Consider the following 18,449-nt stretch of genomic DNA (forward strand, 5'->3'; position numbering starts at 1 on the left):
TGAAAGATAGAGGATAATACTGTGTATTACGGTTTCATTCTGCAAAATAATTTCAAAGGGTAATTTAAGAGGATCCTTTTAGTCTGCTTCTCATTTACTCTGTTTTCTTTTCAATGCTTTTTCTAACTCTTGCCATCCTTAATTTGAGAACTTAAAAGTCCAAAAGGCTCTTATTTTGTCTTGTGCTTACATCTATAGTGTTAATAGTACATACTATTCAGGGAAGGCATAGTTAATACCATGTAGGATATTAGTGGCAGAATAGGATTCAGGTCATCCTATCTCTCTATGTTTTATTTTGTAAGAGATAACAAGAAAAACATGTGGAACATTTTTGTCCATGATGCTGGGTGATAAAACCCCATAGGAGTTTAATGGTGTGGCATTTCTGCACATTTTTTTCCTTATATCACTGTTTTAAATGGGTTCCCCTGCTATAGGCTCTCAAAGGAATTTACAGTTGTCCTTTTAAGTAAGTGTTTATGCTGCTCAGCAATTTGGACTGTCCATCGTGACTCATTTTATAGCCTGCTCTGCTTGCCTATCTGTCTTGTATTTCCATGTACAAGGGTTTGAGGTCGCCAGCAAGAATATTTCTATGAGCAACAAGCAGAAATGATGCGTTGGACATGGACTTCATGGAGCTTTAAATGTTTTTAGAAAGGGAAGTGTTAACATTGAATAGATGACGTTAGCACCACCACCAAGAAAGAAAGAAAAAAAAAGAACTCTGAAAAGCTGTATTGACTAAATCTTCTAACAATGCTCGTGATTTTCCTATATCCTGCTCTGTGTTTTTGTATGGATTTTTCATAGCACAGACAGACGTTACCCACACTGTGATTCAGCGTCTGTTCCTAGCCACGCTCTTGCACGATTTTAACCTGATTTCACGGGAGGAACAGGGAATGAAACACCGTAGCTCATGGTTGTCAGCAGTGAAAAATAGCCAGGAATCAGACAAACAGCTTCATTGCTGAGATTATTTCCGGGATAAAAACTCTTCCAACAGCTGTTTGCTTTGGCCACTGCTCAGGTCCTTTTTTTTTTTTTTTTGAATCAGAAAAAAAAGAGGTTTGTTTTTTTTTAAGATGTGGGCTGGTTATTTATGTAGTCAGGAAGAGGTCTCTGCTTCCAGTGTTGTGGTCTCAGAGCTGTTTTGACAGTTGGAGTACGGGGAAGTTTCATCTCTTCTCTCCCTCCTTTTCTCCCGTCCTTCATTCACTTAACGCACAGACCTGGAATGCTGTAGGAAGAAGAGAAAGCGAATTTATGAGGTCTTTAATCCCAGACAGGCAGCTCTGTGGCAGTTACCTTCAAGAAAAGTTCACGCCCCAAAGGAGTGTTTAGTCTTACAGAGCCACTGACTCACTGAGCAGCGCGTGTGAGTGGCTGCGAGGGAGAAGGGGAGAGATGAAGGAAAAGTTTTGCTTCCTTGTGAAACTCGTAATATTATTGTTTTAAGACGTTTTTGAAAAGATGACTGCTACTTTTGTTTAAAGTATTTGTTCTGGAATTTCTGAAGCTGGAGTCTACCAGACTGAGGTCAGGAGCATTTTCTTTGGCAGAAAGAAGATACTTTTATAGAAGCCATGCCTGTACTTGGGGTTGCCTCCAAGCTAAGACAGCCAGCCGTAGGGTCAAAGCCTGTTCACACTGCCCTCCCGATACCCACCCTTGGCCCCGCTGGCTCGCAGCAGTACTCACCAAAGTCTTTGGAGCTTACTGGGGCGGAGAGCTCAATGCTTTCTTGTCAGCTTACGTTAAAGTCAACCTGTGATTTTGGAGAGAGGCGAACGCTTCAAGGAAGAACCCAGGAGATCGAAGATAGCAAGGTTAGTTGTAAACTTTACCTGTGGATCTCAATTCTCAGAAAATGTTGATTTGCTCAGACAAAAATCTGATAGAAACCTACTGCATGCAGAACGCAGGAGTAACTGGGTAAATAGACTTTTGCTGTCATCAGTGAACTCGCATAGCAGCCTTGGAAATTTGTTTTGCTCAGTATTGCTGTTTGAATAAATATTCTGTTTTAAAATGTTAGTGTTGAATGCTTCACAGATGCATTTTGATAAGGATCAGTAGAATCATAAGTAGAGAAAAATCATTCCGGCACCCAGTAAGCAGAGCAATGACATGACAGTACTTAAAAAAAAAAAAAAATCTTGGCTGCTTCATGTTATATTATGAAGTTTAAAAAGAGCTCTCACGCCCACACCTATTCCCACAGGGAATCTTTTAAAATAAAAACAAGTAATTGATTTTCTTTTCGCTTTTCAAATGGTCTGGTTACTCTTGCTGCAGAACTGCCTGAACCACAAAAACAGCTTGTCAGTGAAAAGTACCTGTGTTTTTCTCTTCTGCAAAATAGCTTCTTCCTAGCCCCTACCTAGCTCTGATTCATTGTGATTTAAAAAAAAAAGATTTGTCTGAAGTAGGATGCCACAACGTTTTTTAGACTGCTTAGGATTTTTTCTTTTATAAGGGGGTTCTTTTTGAGTCTTAATTAAAAATTTAAAGACTTCTGCTTGATTTTCTACTAGTCTTTCTGCTGTAGTGGAAAACATTTTTCATGCTTTGAACATGAGTATTGAGTCCCTCCTTGTCAGTAGTCCCTTCTTGTCAGTAGTGTATATTCCTGTAGATCTTTCAGTCAATACATTACGGCTGCATGTGTGGTTTAACAGCTTCAGCAAGCAGTGTTATGCGAGGTTACTTTCCCTTGCTTTTCTAGTACTTTTGGTTTGTGGAACTGATTACCACACTGGGACTAAACATATATTTGTAGTTGCTTCTTATTTAGTTTGAGGACACTTGAGTGTCATCAGAGTTGTTCAAGTGGCAAGATACACATAATATATGTACTTGGTTTTTCCTTGTTTTTAGTTACTGGGTTAATTCAGTATTAGTGAAGAAAGTTGGTTTTGTGGTTAAAGCATAGGGTTGGGATTCTGAATGTTTGGTTTCCTTTTTAATCCCTGCCACATATTTCCCCATGAGATTTTGGTCATGTCACTTAATTTTTCCCTTGGAGTTTTTTGTATCACCTCTCCCTGCCTTCCAAAGATGATGCATTGGTGGTCTCATACATGCTATATAGAAATATAAAGAAGGAGCAGACTGTTCATCTCTTGATTACCAGAAGTGTTGAACAGCCCTTTTCTATGACATGAGTATAACATGAAGATAATAATAAAACTTCTCAACACAATGCAATTCCTGCTTGCTTGCTTGCTTATTTTTAATAGAAAATATTCTTTATGTTTCCTCTTTAATGTTGTTCTTTAATGGATATTGCATGAAAAATAAATTAGATTTGCAAGTACTATTTTCAGAAAAAAAGAGTACAGTTACATTGCCTACCAAAAGATGTTTCTTGATTCTTTAAAAAAGTGTGGAGAAAGATACAAAGCATCTTGCCTTCAGTGTTTAAAACGCTTGGGAACTATTAGTGTTTAGCATGAGACCTAATGGGAGTCATATCCTTCCAAGGCGTCTGGTCCTGAGCACTGCTGAAGTGCTAATGAGTAAAGTAACAGGCTAGATGGACCCAAACTGTGATCCCAATTTGCCATTTCATGTTTCATGGGTTTGACAATACTTGTAATCTTAGAGACTGTTTTTTAATGAAAAAAACACAAAACAAACCAACCTCCAAAAAACAACCTACCAGCCATTAGATCTCTCTCTCTTTCTGTTCTCAGTGCAGGCAGCTGAGCACTTTGAAAAGATGATCCTTAAAGAGTAAGGCCAGTTTGTGCACGTGATGGTCTGAAAACCTCCCCTGGCCACCTGGATTTACAGAAGTGCTGAGCATTCACAAAGTTACTAATTTCTGCAGCCTTTCTGTATTCCTCCTTTACAAGTCCAACATTCCCAGTAAAGCTTAGTGGCAGCCCTTCGCCCAATTTTCTTCCAGGCACATTTTTTTGAAGGATGCTCTTTTATTCACCTTTTAAGCAAGTTTCATGAAATATTTTTGCCAAAATAGTTTGGGCTATAAGGTGGGTGGTTATGATGAAGAAATTATTTTTAGGCTTTTCTTACTAGTAAACTTCAAAGTGTCAGCCTAAAAGTATTGAATGCTATTTTTCTTCATCAGTGATGGAGATCCATGCCACCCTGTTTCCCAGTGCCTGGTAGCCTCAGCAGTACATCCAGGTTATCTAAGCAGTAGTTCTAAGCACAAATTTGAGGGAGTTGTTAGGGTTAATGTCTCTTCAGGTTTGCTGCGCAGATGCAAGTTCTGCATTACAGATTGTGTTGTCCCAAAGCTTGACCCTTTGTGAGTGCTGTTTCCAACAGACCTTTGGTTGATTTCTTTGGTTAGCAAACGTATTAATCAAACGTAATATTCCTACGTGGCTCTGCGGTATACAGTGCTGTACATTGGGAATGTTTCATTATAACAATGATCAAATAAAAGGTCTTTCAATTAAAATGTGATGAATCCCTAGTCTGAGTTTCCAACTGAGAGTAAAAGCTGCCTATATAGCATACTGCTTGTATGCTTATATCATTGGATATAAGACAGCACTCATTTTTGAGGGAAAAATGATGGATATCTATCTGCAAAAGACAATGGAAGGTATGAATTAATCATCTGGTTAACTTTTGCCCTTGGCTGCTGGATTGCTTTCTTTGGTGGGTCTGGAAGGCACTTAGATTGACACATGTAGTCACTGTGACATATCCTGTTGCTATGTATAAGTACTAAGGATTCCAAGATAAATTTGGGTTATACATGTCGATACAGTAGTGTCATTGCCACCCAGCTGTTTCCTCTATGGCCTTCAGTCTCACCACACCTGATTGTTCAAGACTTTTGACACTTGTGTTGGCTTTCTCACACAACTGCCTTGCCAAGGCTGGTTAGGAACACAGCTGCAAACATCAGTTCTCTTTTCCCTAGGCGTCTCTCCCATCTCACATGATTTTGTTGCACTTGCACATGTAGTCTTTGTTGTTTTCTTTTTTGTGGACTTGATGCAGTTTGAAGTTTAATAAAAGTGATATTATTGTTTTAATAAAAACTGTGGTAGAAAAAGTTTGAGGTGATTATGTTCAACTTTTTTCTTAATTGGATAGAACATAGTTAAGCCTAGGAAAGCAAATAGTAAGTTGGTAGTGATTTAAATTATTCTGTGTGTAGTTTATTCAACTACACTTTTGTTCAAAATTTTCGTAATTTGTGCTTTGGTACCTAAGTCACATACAGGTCCATCTGCTTTCTTGCTAAACCCACTAATGTTTAAACTGACTGCATGAACACTTATGATGTGAATAGTCATGCAAAATATTTGAATGCAAGCATTCAGAGCACATTCTTTTTCTCTGAGTATCGTATAGACAAAAGTTTATTCCTATATATGTACACAGGAAAGGAATCCAGCTGCTGGATTCATGAGGTGAAATGCTGGCTTTCTTTGAAGCAGATGGAGTTTTCCTGTTCAGTTGGACCGTAGAGCGTTTTTATGCAAACCCGCATCCGAAAACACCAATATTCTTTGTAATATTTTTCTAACTGTGGGTACAGTATTATTTATATTTCTGTGCCACCACTTTTATACTGCTTGCTAAATTAATGAGACCAAAAGTATTGGATCACGCTAGGCTGCCTTGTAATACTGTTCTGGTTGTAGAATGGGCTATTAAACAGTAACAAAATGAAAAAATATTAAGTGATATTGTAGAAAGGTAAATGAAGTAATGGCTTAGAACTAAAGGAACAAAGAAAGAATTTCTTTGTAAAACAACTTATTTTGGTCACTAAATGATAACTCTGCACTATATTGACCTGCAGTAAAATGCCAATGGCAATAGCGTTTTACTCCAGTCACCATGATCGATTTCAGCTGCCCTCACACGTTTGATGGTGCAAGGGCACTGCCACGAATCCTCTCTGGCACAAAGCTGAGAAGCTGCTAGGAGTCAGCACCCCAGGTCTTCTGGCCTGGCTTCCCAGGGCTATTCCTTGCAGTGCTCTGCTTTATGCTCCCAGGGTTTTCTTCCCATCATCAAACTTTCCTCTTTCAAGAGCACTGCACCATCATTTATGCTTGCAAACTGAATTTTCTCTGAGCTGAATCTGACATATTAGTTGTAGTGTTTTGGTTTTATGACTTGGATGATAAGATTTTAGTCTTCTTCCTGAGTTAATTCATTCCTTTACTGTCATATTATCTTATTTCTTTTTTTTTTTTTCTTGTTTCCAGTTTCTCTTTGTCCATGCTATCTGTCTGCTGCTGTCTGCTTTATCTGCTTCTTCCTTCCTGTTGGCAGACATCTTTACAGGCTTCTGCATATGACTTATTTTTCTCTGTATCCACTAATCAAGTCTTCCTGCCACGACTGCAACATTTTTCATATCACTGTTCGTTATTGGGAAGTGCTAGTCAGGCTCTACAACTGATCCAGCACACATATGGAAACCTAAAACTTTTCTAGATACTTCAGTTTTGGGGGGTTATATTAACATTCTTTTAGCATGGAGATACTGGTATCCAGAGGATGCATGGACAGTAATTTGTGGTCTTCCTTAGAGGGGTCCAGCCCCACCAAGTTCATCATTAAACAGTCTAACTTTAAGACAGGGAGATCTCAGGGGAACTCAGGAAACGGATCTGCTGCAAGGCCTTTTGGAAGAAATGATAAAGAATATGATGTGTCCACCTGAGGAAAGAGATACGACTGGCTTCTTCATAGAGCACAGAAATCCGAGCAGTAAGGCTGGGGAAGCGGTCTGTAAATCAGCAGAACAGAGATGAATAGATGTGCTCTACCTGGGGAGCATGGCCAATAAAGAATGGGGTCTGAAACACCTAGTTGTACCAAGTGAACACCATTAAAGTAATCTAAAATGTATATCAGTGTCACAAAACAAAGCTAAATACTTTGGTGTCATTAGGCAAAAACACATACTGCTGCTATTAAAGTGACTCTTGAGGTCCATTTCATTTAGTATCATGCTATTGCATCTCAGTCTTGGTCTGAGGGCTTCCAGTGTCATTCAGCCAGCCCTGTTGCAGTAGGACATTGGAACGAGCATGGAAACCTCCCATTTTTTCCTCATCAATTGTCAGCAGTTTGTCAGTGATGTGGTAACTCCTGCCCATCACCAGACACCAGACTTGGAGGACGGCTAGGCTCCGCTATCCAGACAGATCTCAAGACAAATATTTTTGCTTTCCGAACATGGGTGGAGCTCCTGCTCACGCCAACGGGAGTACTGTGCACATTGGAAAACCAGATGTGTGCCATGAATGACTTCCATATCTCCGTCTTTCCTCAGCTAACCCTTCCACACCATTTACTTAGGTTCTGTGTGACCCTTTCCCACCATTCCCCAAATCTCTCCCAAGCAGAGCATCTGTTGCAATCCCACATCTCTTTGACCTTTCAATTTCTTGGATACCTTTTTGTCCGGTCTCTCAGGGCCAAGCTCCACTGAGTTTCTTGACATACTGAATCTAAGGAACATAAATAAATGAGTTTGCTTCCCCATTTTGTCATACCCTTCCTTTTCTCAGTGCTAGTGCATTGGAGATGTCTGCCTTGTGGGTTGGCAAGAAAGGAGGCTGCTCATTGTGCCGAGTGTTTCATTTACAGCACTATGGCCAAGGCAACAAAAAGGGCAGCAGAAGCAGCCAGAGACTGCCTATCTTCTCCCCATAGTGACCGCTAGTGACGGGAAGCCAGCATTGTTTCAAAAGCACTGAACTAGCTGCCAGAAATTTCAATTGGCACTGCTGACACCTGGGACTATGTGTGTTTAAAATTCACACAGCCCCAGTGAAGCCAGGACAGCTGGCAGGAGTTCAGCTTGTCAGCAATTTCAACTTCTTGCCTTGTGCTTTGAATTATTTCCTTATCAAACAGATAACAACATCTTTAATTTTCTTTATGTATCCAGAACCATCTGTCTACGCTATATTATAACTGATTTAAGAGCCTCATGCTGTATGAGCTTGGAGTCAACTTCACTGTTACATGTTTATTTTCTAATCATCTGTACCAAGCACATTTTCATATAGTTGAGATAAATGTACAGTAACACAACATGCAACTCTCAAAGCTTTTGTATTTGTGAACAATTTGTATTGAGTGTAGGCCGAAAGATGCTTTTTGTTTGTAATTTGTAATTGGGATCATGGATAGGAGGGTATTTACCAACCTGAGATTAAGACCTCTGCCTACCTTTCTACAGCTTTTGTTTTATTTCTCTCACAAAATATGAATGTAGAACTCAACGTATGTCATATTAATTTGTGTGTTGCGAGCTGGTATTAGGCATCAGCAGAAAACAATTATTCTTACTCTTTTGTATTGCATCTGTGCCTAAGGAAGCTGCTTGGGGCTTTCCTGACCAAACAACTTTTCATTAAAAAAATCCGTTCCCTGAAAATGGGAGTGTGTCTGAGTGTTGACGCACTGTGGATGCACCAGCAGAGCTCCAGGACCTGAAGCAACCCAGCAACATTTGCTCGGTGCAACACTCTCGCAGCCCCTTGGGGTAATATGTTCTCCATGACCATAAATGGAGATAAGTGGTCTCCATCTCTAGATAAAAATAATGGGCTTATATTATACCCCAAGAGGTTTTAGTTAGGCTTTAGTAAAACTCCCCAGCAGCAACAGTAGTTAAACAGAGGAACGCTTTGCATGCAGGTATAGCATCTCCATCACTGGAATACTTTAAAAAACAAACGCATGTACATCTGCCATTCATAGCATTACTAACACTGATCCTTCCTCATGCAAAGGACTCGATGGCTATCCTGATCGTCTTCTCATTCTCTTTTCTCGTTCCTTGATTCAGCTGAGTGCAGGTCTGTGGTAATGAAACCACGCTACTCTGGGAACCTGAGCTGACAGCCCTGTGGCCCAGAGTGCCATAGAGGTGAAAGGACTCCCTTTGGAGACAGCTTTGCTACCTTAGAAAAAATGCCGTTGTATGGTACGGGTGTTTCCAGAGGCATTTCACTGAAGCATTGCAGTTCCAGTTAAGTTTCCCTAAAGCACAGGGAGGGTATCACTGGAGACCAGCCAGCTAGTTGCTTGCTTGGGAACACTCATTTCCCTGACATACAGGATATCAGTATCGGAGTGCCCTCCTGCCTCAAGATCCTGTGGGGTCTGGCAGAGGAGTGACTCTCAGGGACTCAATTCTTTGCTCTATAACAAGGAACATAGAAGCCCTGTGAACCCAATTCAGAGCTCTGAGATCCTTTAAAAATCCCTTCAGGAGCACTGCACAGCATTTCAGCTGGCTGCATTTTGTAAGGGCTGTACGGACTGCTCCCTAGAAGACATGAGCAGCCCAATGCAGCCAGCAGAGTGAGGGGTACCATCAAGATTAGGAAGTCCAGTTCAGCTGAAACACTTTTCCCTCTAGTAAAAACATATGAGAGTGTCCTTTCTGTGGATTTTTTCTCTGTTTCAACCAGACCTCGATCCTAGAAACTTTTACTAGACAGATGCCTTATCACAACAGGTAGTGTGCATGCTCACAGGAGAAGTTAGTTGCAGCCCTACAGATGTATGGCTCTATTACACGGAGTGTGGGAGAAAGGGAAAAATATTATCCCCACAGTGCAGAGGGAGAGGGGAGATTAAAGGCTAAATGGATGATTTTCCCACACTCAGGCTGGGACTTTGTGGCAGGACTAAGAATTTCAAGTCATATATATCTTGAGTCCCAGTCTCCACATCATAACCACAACCCCATCCTTTGTCTTTGCTAAGGGATCAGTTAAGAATAAAACATCCAGATAATGAGTTATTTTTCCTGCTCACTTCATAGGGACATTTGGGCTTTTTCTTCATTTCAATGTCAGTGGCTAGCATCAGTGTGGGCCAGCTCTGAGCTGGAGTTGGAATTTTATTTGATTTTGATGTATCCGATCAACACAGACTCTGCTACAACTTATTAGAGGTGCAGAATATGTTGTGCCCTTTGTGAAGTGGTATAACACTCATCAAAAGTCCTGTGTGCAATGCTGTTGATAGGCTTTTCACTTATTAAATATGATGTGGTAAGTATAGTTATGGAATAAAAGCAGGCCTTTTTTAAGGAGAGATGTCTTTTTTGGTCCTAATTTCTGCCTCTGAATAAACTGTCTAGCTTCTTGGTAGGAGGAACTGGAACTCTTGTATTTAATAGATAATAAGGCCATCAATCACAAATGAGAACTGCTAATTTTTTTAACCATGTGTTCATTCTGGGCTAGGTCCACTGTCTTTTTTTCTCTAGTCCACTAATTTTTTGAGTCGCGTAGTTTTTCTTGCACTTGAATATAGGGCAAGCAAAGAGTAGTTCATTTAAAGCAGCTCTGTGTTTCACTTTGACCCGATTCACAGGATGTGGTCTTGGAGGAAGCCCATGCCTTAACAATAGCCTTTTGACAGCGAGGGTGTTTGGGGATTAAGCTGGAAGAGGAGAAAGCATCTATCTATTCTCAAACCTACTAGTGGAATATTTTGTGCGAATCTTCACTTGCCCATGATGTTTTTAAGGTCACAAACCTTTCTTTTTTTGTTTTTACTGGCAAGAGGACGTTGGCTGAAAGATAGCATAACTTATTTAAAATTCAGAAAAGGAATGCAGAGTGTTTTGTCTGCTAAATGTGAAGGGATAATTCCCCTGTGTAAGATGTGCAGATTTCTGATGGCTTTTGTGTATGTTCTGTGTAAACCAAGTTGAGAGAACTTGGAAAATAAGCAAATCAAAGGGAAGCATAATTTTAAAGTGGTTAGGGCTGGATCATAGTATTTCTGGATATATAAACTGAGAAGGTGCCAGCCACTAAACATCTGTACTAACTCTGCATAAGACATGAGAGAAGTTAACCAAGTATAATATTAGTATTGTCCTAACCTGCTTTCAGCATGACATTTGGTCTGACTTATCTTTTTAGTTATGTTTATTTTCCTGTAAACCCTCCTTTACTGCTCTGCCCCTCTGATCTTAATACAGTGGAAAGCATTTCATCTTTCTATATATATCTCAGCAGCAGTTCAAAATATTTTTGTTCAGGTGAAAATCTCCAATTAGTGAATTGCAGCAAATTTGAAAAGCTAGAACAAAAATAGATGTTGATCTCTCTCTTGTCTTTTCCATTTCAAAATATCTCCCTCTGACAGTTTTAACACCTGGCTTTGTTTCATGTTGATGCTATGTTAAACTCCAAAAGATTTGGCAGTGAAAACTTCCTGTTGTGCATCAGGATTTGATTTACAGGTCATGTGTAAAACCATCACAGCTTAGTAATCAGAGTGGTCATGCAAAGAAAGATGACTTCCTAGCAAGTGTTGTAAAACATTTGACCACTTTCATGAATCAGGAAAGGCTGCATGGCTCATACATGATTGAGGGTGAGTAAGACATAAGTCAGGGCGCAGGACTTTTACTCACCACTACAACAATGGGATTTCCTGGCAGCGCATCTATGCAGTAAACAGCCTGTTTGCTTTCTTTTGGGGTTATTTTTTGGTTTGGTTTGGGTTAGGTTGGGGTTTGGGTTGGGTTTTGGTTTTTTGGGTTTTTTGGTGGTTTTGTTTGTTTGTTTGTTTGTTTGTAAGCTGTCTCTGGAAATAAATAGGCATTAAATAAGAATGTGAAATAACGAATAAAAGTTCAAAAGGAGTTTAGAAATTTCCTCAGCTGATCAGTCTGCCTGCTTTAGTCATTGCTGGCCAGCTCACCAGCCAGAGACAGAGTGCTGGAAGGAAGAGCTGAAGGAATCTGTTTCTCGTGAAAGCTTGAGAGCTGCAGGTTCAGATTTGCTTTTGAAATGCTTCTGAGAGGGAGTAGGGCCTAGTGACTCGTATGGGAAGCCACAATCTAGTTTCACTTCTGGTTTCTATCAAGTACCTCCTAGAACTCAGCTTATATGTAAGATGGTAACAATGCCATTATTTTTAGAGAAAAGATGTTTGGTGGCTAAGTACTATTTCACTTTATTTTTTTAATACTGAAGAAATAATCTAATTAGCTACTTTTTAAAATGTTACTGAAGTTACTTTGAATGACCTTTGATTTTTTTTACCTGATCAGTTACTGATGCTAACAGCTTCCTGTCTGTCAATTTAATAATGCATCCATTCTGTGTTGCTTGTAATAGGAAGACACAAGTAGAAGGCATTTTGTATATAACATACATTTTTCCTGTGGAAATAATGTGATCCTGGCAAAGAAGAGAATAATGATGCCTTCACTGTTTTGTGTACCTTACTGCAATGTCACGCTGAAGACTGGTGCGGTTCTGTATTATTAGCTGAAACCTAAGCAGCAGGTTGCTCTGCAGAGAAACTCTGTGTAGTGATTGACAGTGAAAAAGTCTGTTCATGGGCAATGCCATCTCCAGATGCATTTTTCTGAATACAGTCTAATTTTCAATACTGACTGCACTTGAGCAAGAGCTAGGTTTCTTAACTGCGTGTCTGGAGTGGGCTTGTTGTTGTTGTCACCAATGAATGAGGGCAAAGAAGCCCTCCCATTCTAAGACAGCTATGTCAGTCACAGCCTTAAAGAGTTTTGGTTTATAAGATAAGCTAATAGCACAAGGGAGTGGGGAATAAAAGAAAAATGTGTGGAAATGAAAACAAGGCTTTCTTCCCAGGGCCCCGCCATGTCAATGCAAAATTTTTCTGGGTTATTCTGCCTCATTTGTGGACATGATGCAGAGAAGATGTAGAGTCATGAGGGAAGCTGAAAAAGCAAATCGAATGAAGTTTCAGAGAAGAGAGCACACAAGACTGAGCATAGTGGGAACCAGTGTGTCAGACTAAGCACTGTCATTCAAACAAATTACTTAAAGGGAATTTGGCAACAGAAGAAGAATATAATACAGGAGATTCAGATCAGCAAAAGACATACTGGAGAACTCAGATTCCCTAAAAGCAAGGGGATTAGGGACATATTTACATCTATGGAAAATGTGATCTCTTTTCTCCTGAACATTAGAGGTGATCTCATTTAATTTAAGAGAAATTGTAAGATCTCATTGTGAAATACTGATATAAATCCCAGCAAAGGCAGAGTGATAGTGGTCACATTTCAGTCTAAAGGGACAAATGTTTCATTCACTTCTCATTAAAAATTTCAGCTTGGATGACAATAAAGTCAGGATTTTCAACAGTAATTTTCACTCAGATGTATACATGTCTTTAAGGATCTCAGCGGCCTTTGCACAGAGTAACCGGAGATTCACAACACAGTTATGACATAAACAAGTTATTTTGTCCTAAGTGATTAGATAGAAATATTCTGTATCTTGATCAAGCCATAAATCAGTGGCATATCCAAGAATTGGACTTTTGGAAGGTAAATATTAGTTCCTGCTGTATTAACAAACCTATCCTTGTAATTCAGTCCACAAACTCTGTGTGGATGCAATAGTTAACCGGAACTGAAGGCTGAGTGGAGGCTTTTTACAATGTATGCGTGTTGCTACCATTTCAGAGCAACAAAAGATTTTGGATCTTTTGGAAAAGTATGTAGTTCCTCTATGAGGCAAAGTATAAGAAACTGGTAATTCCTGAGATGATGGCCTTGTTTTGGTATGACTTGTGTGGTTCTGTCACTGGCTGTGTGATGATACAACTATTTTTTTGTTGAATGTTGAAACATTTTAACAGAAATATGCAGGTAGACACTTTGTTGCAAAATAAGAAAAGCTAAGTGCAACAGCTCTCTTCTACAAGTACCTTTCATTGGCTTAATTAGGCTCTAAGGATGATGATATTTAACTAATACTTGATACAATTCCAGGTGGTGATTTAAGGACTGTGTGAGGCAACATTACTTCACAGTGCTTTTTCATTTGTCAGATCAACCCAATGTCTTTATTTGAGTGCAGTTTGGGTTTTTTCTCCTTAACAATTATTTAAACTCTTCAGAAGAGCTATTTAACTAATAATTTTTGTGCTTATCTACTTAACTTCTTTCTGCAGTTGCTTTTAGGATACTTTCAGATGTGTGTTACAGTGTGCCAAGCATTGGCGTGCCCTAACATTTTCAGAGCAGCAGGACACAGATTGGAATGGAGATGACTGAAAATGTTAAGACAGCAAATCATTGACTGAATAGATTACTACAGCTCCTCTAAAGCCACTGTGAGATTTCGTTTTTATAGCACGGAGATAATAAATGTAGGTTTTGCATTTTGGCACCAGCAGTACACCCTACATGGACTGAAACCACTACACATACTTGACTTATGGTATATACTGAAGACGGTGATGGGTATTTATGCTCATATACAGGTACCTTTTGGCATTTATCTATTATTTACAAAAGTTTAAAGTATACTCAATAAAATATTTTTTAAATATTGTGGAAGGCCATGTGGAGACATATTTAAATGAGCTACACACTTCAATAAATTTTTTTATTGATACACATGTATCATATGTCACAAATTGTATTAATACGTATTATACATGTGTACATATATATACATGTGCATATCACATAAGTCATATATGTTACCTTTTGGTGAAGTCTTAGAAAGGGTAGAATTACTGTTCATAGTAATAAAAGTGAGATGTACAACACATCTTTTTGCTTTTCGCTACTTGTAGAATTAATTGATACGTTCAATACCAAAACAGGCAAAACCAGCAGAAGCACTGACCCCTGTGCCATTTAGACCGTGCATTTCAGTCGGTGCATCCACAGCACTCCTAGCAGCAGCTCAGCAGCCCGAATTCCCAGTGGCAGGTGGGGGACTGGCAGGCAGCTCTGCAGCCTGTCCCTCCACTGTCCCTCTCCCGGGCTGCATTGCCTCTTCCAGTTCCTCTGGGGCGTGAGCTGCCTCAGCAACAGCGAGGAGACCAATGCAGAGATGGTAAATAAAATGTTTAAGATATTGAGGAATCAGTTTCCAAACAGACTAGAATTTGTTACCCTATATCTGTACTTTTCTGCAGGGCTCTGCTGTTATCATCTCCCGGATATCCTTTAGGGAGATGTCCGTTGTTCGCTCCATCACTTTAAATACTTCATTTTAGAAACATGGCAAAATCAATCTTCCAAAATCAGAACTTGCTGTGTTCTTCTTGAAATCAGTGGGAGTTTCTCCATTTACTCACTGGAGTAAGAATATCATCCCATTTCGTTGTGGCTAGACAATTCATAACCTCTTACATTATCACAAGATAGATTTTCAAGCCATACAGGCAATTTCTTCTTCCACAAACTGGCATGGTGTTTTTTAAAAAACAAATTCCATCCTGCTGTGGAGGGTGTTACGTCTGTAACTCTTTCTCGTTACTGTGCTGTATTGAAGTGTATCTAATGTCATGATTAGGAAGGCAAGTAAAATAAAATAGTGAATAAACATATTCTGTTATCGTGAAAAATATGAAATATCTTGATTTAAATTTTTACATTTGTTCATTTTTAAATGCTTCATAGACACATATTTGTTCTTGGAGTATTCCAGCCTCAATCAAAACCTAAACTCCAATAATATATATACGATTAAAATCTCTGTACTCAGATTTCTTCATAACTCAAGAAATCCATCCAGTAGTTGGTTAGTAACCATGAGGCATTGCCACAGGGTGAAGTTGTTTTTTGAGAAATTTGTTCAGCATCTCTGCCAGACTTTCTATAACAAGGTTTTACAGGTAAACTTGGACAGAAACTCCCACTGCTAGTGCTGCTACTTGGGGAAATCAGTTTATCTGTCAATAGCTGTATCGATGTACTGTTCCCTATTTGTTTGGGTCGCACAGATTGTATATCCATTGTTTTGTGGGCACCTTGGTAGTTGTGTGCAGAGCTACAGTCTGTGTCAGGGTCCCTAGCCCCATACGGGGAAAGAGATTCTCAAAATAAAATGCAGTACATTGTAGGTCCAGGACAAAGGCTTCATTTTTGGGAATGTTAGGCTATGTTGGCATCTTGTTTTATGCCAGGTGACTGGTATTTTCAGACAATCAGGTAAGCCAAGAGTTTTATTCATGGAAATTATGGATTTAAAGGAGAAAAAAAAAACTTCTTTGTGCACTGAAAACATTTAGAATGAATTGTTTTATGAAAGCCAAGCTTGTTACAGAAAAAAACCCAAACCTCTTCCCATCTCTATTTTTTCTTGTATTCTGTCTGTTTAGATGTCCTACAGAATTTAGCTAATTAAAAAATCCCCAAATATTTAGGTTATGCTTGTTGCTGAAGTATTTAGAAATACAGATTTTTGTTATCAGTGATATCATATTGTGTTTTCGAACAAAAATTTAATAACCATGATTGGCATGTCACTGCCTTTAATTTCCTTGTATGGTACAGTATGCAGTTCATGTCCATTTTATGCACTGTATAGCCAAACTTGAGTATGCACAAACAGTATGAGGAAAGGGTAATCAATCTGACTGCGTGAAAACTCTGAGGAAATACTGATAAGTAAAACAGCTCATAAATTCTGCATAGAGAATTGTTCACATTCATGGTTCCAAAGATTAAAATTGAGGCTCCTTCTGTCCCACCCGTAAATGACTTTTGGCAGTAGAAATGTGCTCAGTAAAAATACATTCACAATCCTTATTGCCAATCCATATCTGCCTTCTCTGTCTTATTCTACATACCAAAAGAGTCCAGTCTGTGCAGACCATTGTTCTGAAATGTTGTATTTCTTTAGTGAAATCTTTCTTTAGAGTTTAGTAACATTAGGACCTGATAGCTGAATGCTGTTGTTAAGTCAGGATTAAGTGCATGTGATAAATAGTCAGCATGAATAGAAGATGTGGAGCACAGGGGACAGACTGTTTGGGATTGCTTTTTCCTGTCTGCAAATAACTTGGAACCAACGGAAAATATCAGGAAAGTTCAAGAGAGTCCTAGCTCTTTTTCCTGCATCATAGATCGGTGAAGTCCAGCGTTAACGAAGAGTGGGAAGCACAGAACAAAAACTGTTTGAGGAAAAGTTGTTAATTCTGTCTCGTAATTTTTGCATTTATTGAAACCTGAAACAATATTAGTTATATCTGTCAGACTAGGAAAGAGCAGAGGACTCTACTGGAGGTTGAGAACAGACAACACACAGGTGAGAAGTTAGTGTCCAGATATTTTCAAAGACCACATGGAGGCTCTGATCACAGTGGAATTCATCTCACCTTATTATAGCCAGTTAAAAGGTTGGTGTCTAGTCTGAGTTAGTTGTTTGGGCTTCTACTATAGCTAGATGGTAAAGATAAATACTTCTTGAGGGCAATTCCTTTCACTTTTCTGAGATGTTTATATAAAGGTAGAATGACTCACCCTCTGGAGGTCTGTACATCTATTCCTTAATTAAGGGGAGATGAAGCATCTAGTTTAAGTTAAACACCTAATTTTCAGTGCCTAAAATTAGTTGAGATTAATCTTACCCATAGTATAGAACTTTTATTTGGGAAGATATTCTCTTTTCATGTACTTGTACTAATGTTATCATTATTATTACAGATTGTACATCTGTGTTCCAAAGTACGTTATTTAAATCTTTTGAGGCTACTTTGAACGCTAGCGCAGACATAGCCCTGACAAGGGTGATGGATCTGGGCATGCTTTTATCAGAGAGGCATCCTTTTTTTGATTCTTAAAACAGATTGGTGATATAAAGTTATGGAAAGTCCCTGAGAAGTGGTGAGGAGGAGTGATGGGCAAGCAAAGATAGTACTAAAATGAGCCAGTTGCATAGGAAGTGGAGATATCTCTGTGACGGAGACATGTTTCACTTTGATGTATTCTCACAGCTTTCTGCTCAATGCTACAGAGATAGTAGAGATAATGAAATGGATCATTACCCAGAACTACTATAATGAATTAGTTTACTGAATATATGGCAATGTAACTGTATGTACACGGACATAGGAGAAATATTTAATGAGTTGGTGGACAATTGGTGTACTTGCAGATATATTGAAAGTTCTCTACTTTATTATCTCAGCAGCACCTCACGGCAGATTTACACAGCACTTGCATTCAGCCGCCAGCATTAGACTCCCTCCTTTTCCACTTGCTGTCACAGCATTTCTGAAGAAAAGGGTGACATCAATCTAGAAACTACTCATAGACTTAAAGAAACAAGAACTGAAAACAAGTAATTCAGCCAGTATGAAAATGGGCTTTCTTTAAAGTGTTCTTATACTTCTGCAGAGTATTGCATACATTGTTTTAGGAAAGTTTCTCTTGAGGATTACAACCTCCCCCACGTGAGTTATTTTTCTTCTTGTTAGGAACTGAAGAACATCGCTGTAACAGCTACAGCCATTGCTTATAGGGAAGGACAGCATTAAGGAACTGCGGTTGCTGCTTAACAACTTGAAATAAGTAGGAAGGCTTATAGCAAGTGACAGGGCTACATGCAACCATAACCAAGTTGGGTGTGTACTCTGCAAAGGGTGCTGCTTGTTGGCTGTAGTCACTGTAATCTCTTTGGTAAATCCCCTCTTGAGCTATAAGCTAC

At 39.2% G+C, this 18,449-nt stretch overlaps 1 protein-coding gene across 1 annotated transcript in view; it reads left to right on the top strand.

Annotated features, from left to right (window-relative positions):
• Positions 1-1,257: 1,257 nt before the first annotated feature.
• LOC104080389 (neuron navigator 3-like) overlaps positions 1,258-18,449 on the top strand; it is a gene marked incomplete at its 3' end in the record, with an annotated part of 113,828 nt that continues 96,636 nt past the window's right edge. Inside the window, exon 1 of the mRNA XM_009582765.1 lies at positions 1,258-1,835. Within this exon, the coding sequence (XP_009581060.1) occupies positions 1,593-1,835 (243 nt within the window). The remainder of the gene's footprint in view (positions 1,836-18,449) is intronic.

Source organism: Fulmarus glacialis, unplaced genomic scaffold (genome assembly GCF_000690835.1).
Source record: "Fulmarus glacialis isolate BGI_N327 unplaced genomic scaffold, ASM69083v1 scaffold7908, whole genome shotgun sequence".
Classification (NCBI taxonomy): domain Eukaryota; kingdom Metazoa; phylum Chordata; class Aves; order Procellariiformes; family Procellariidae; genus Fulmarus; species Fulmarus glacialis.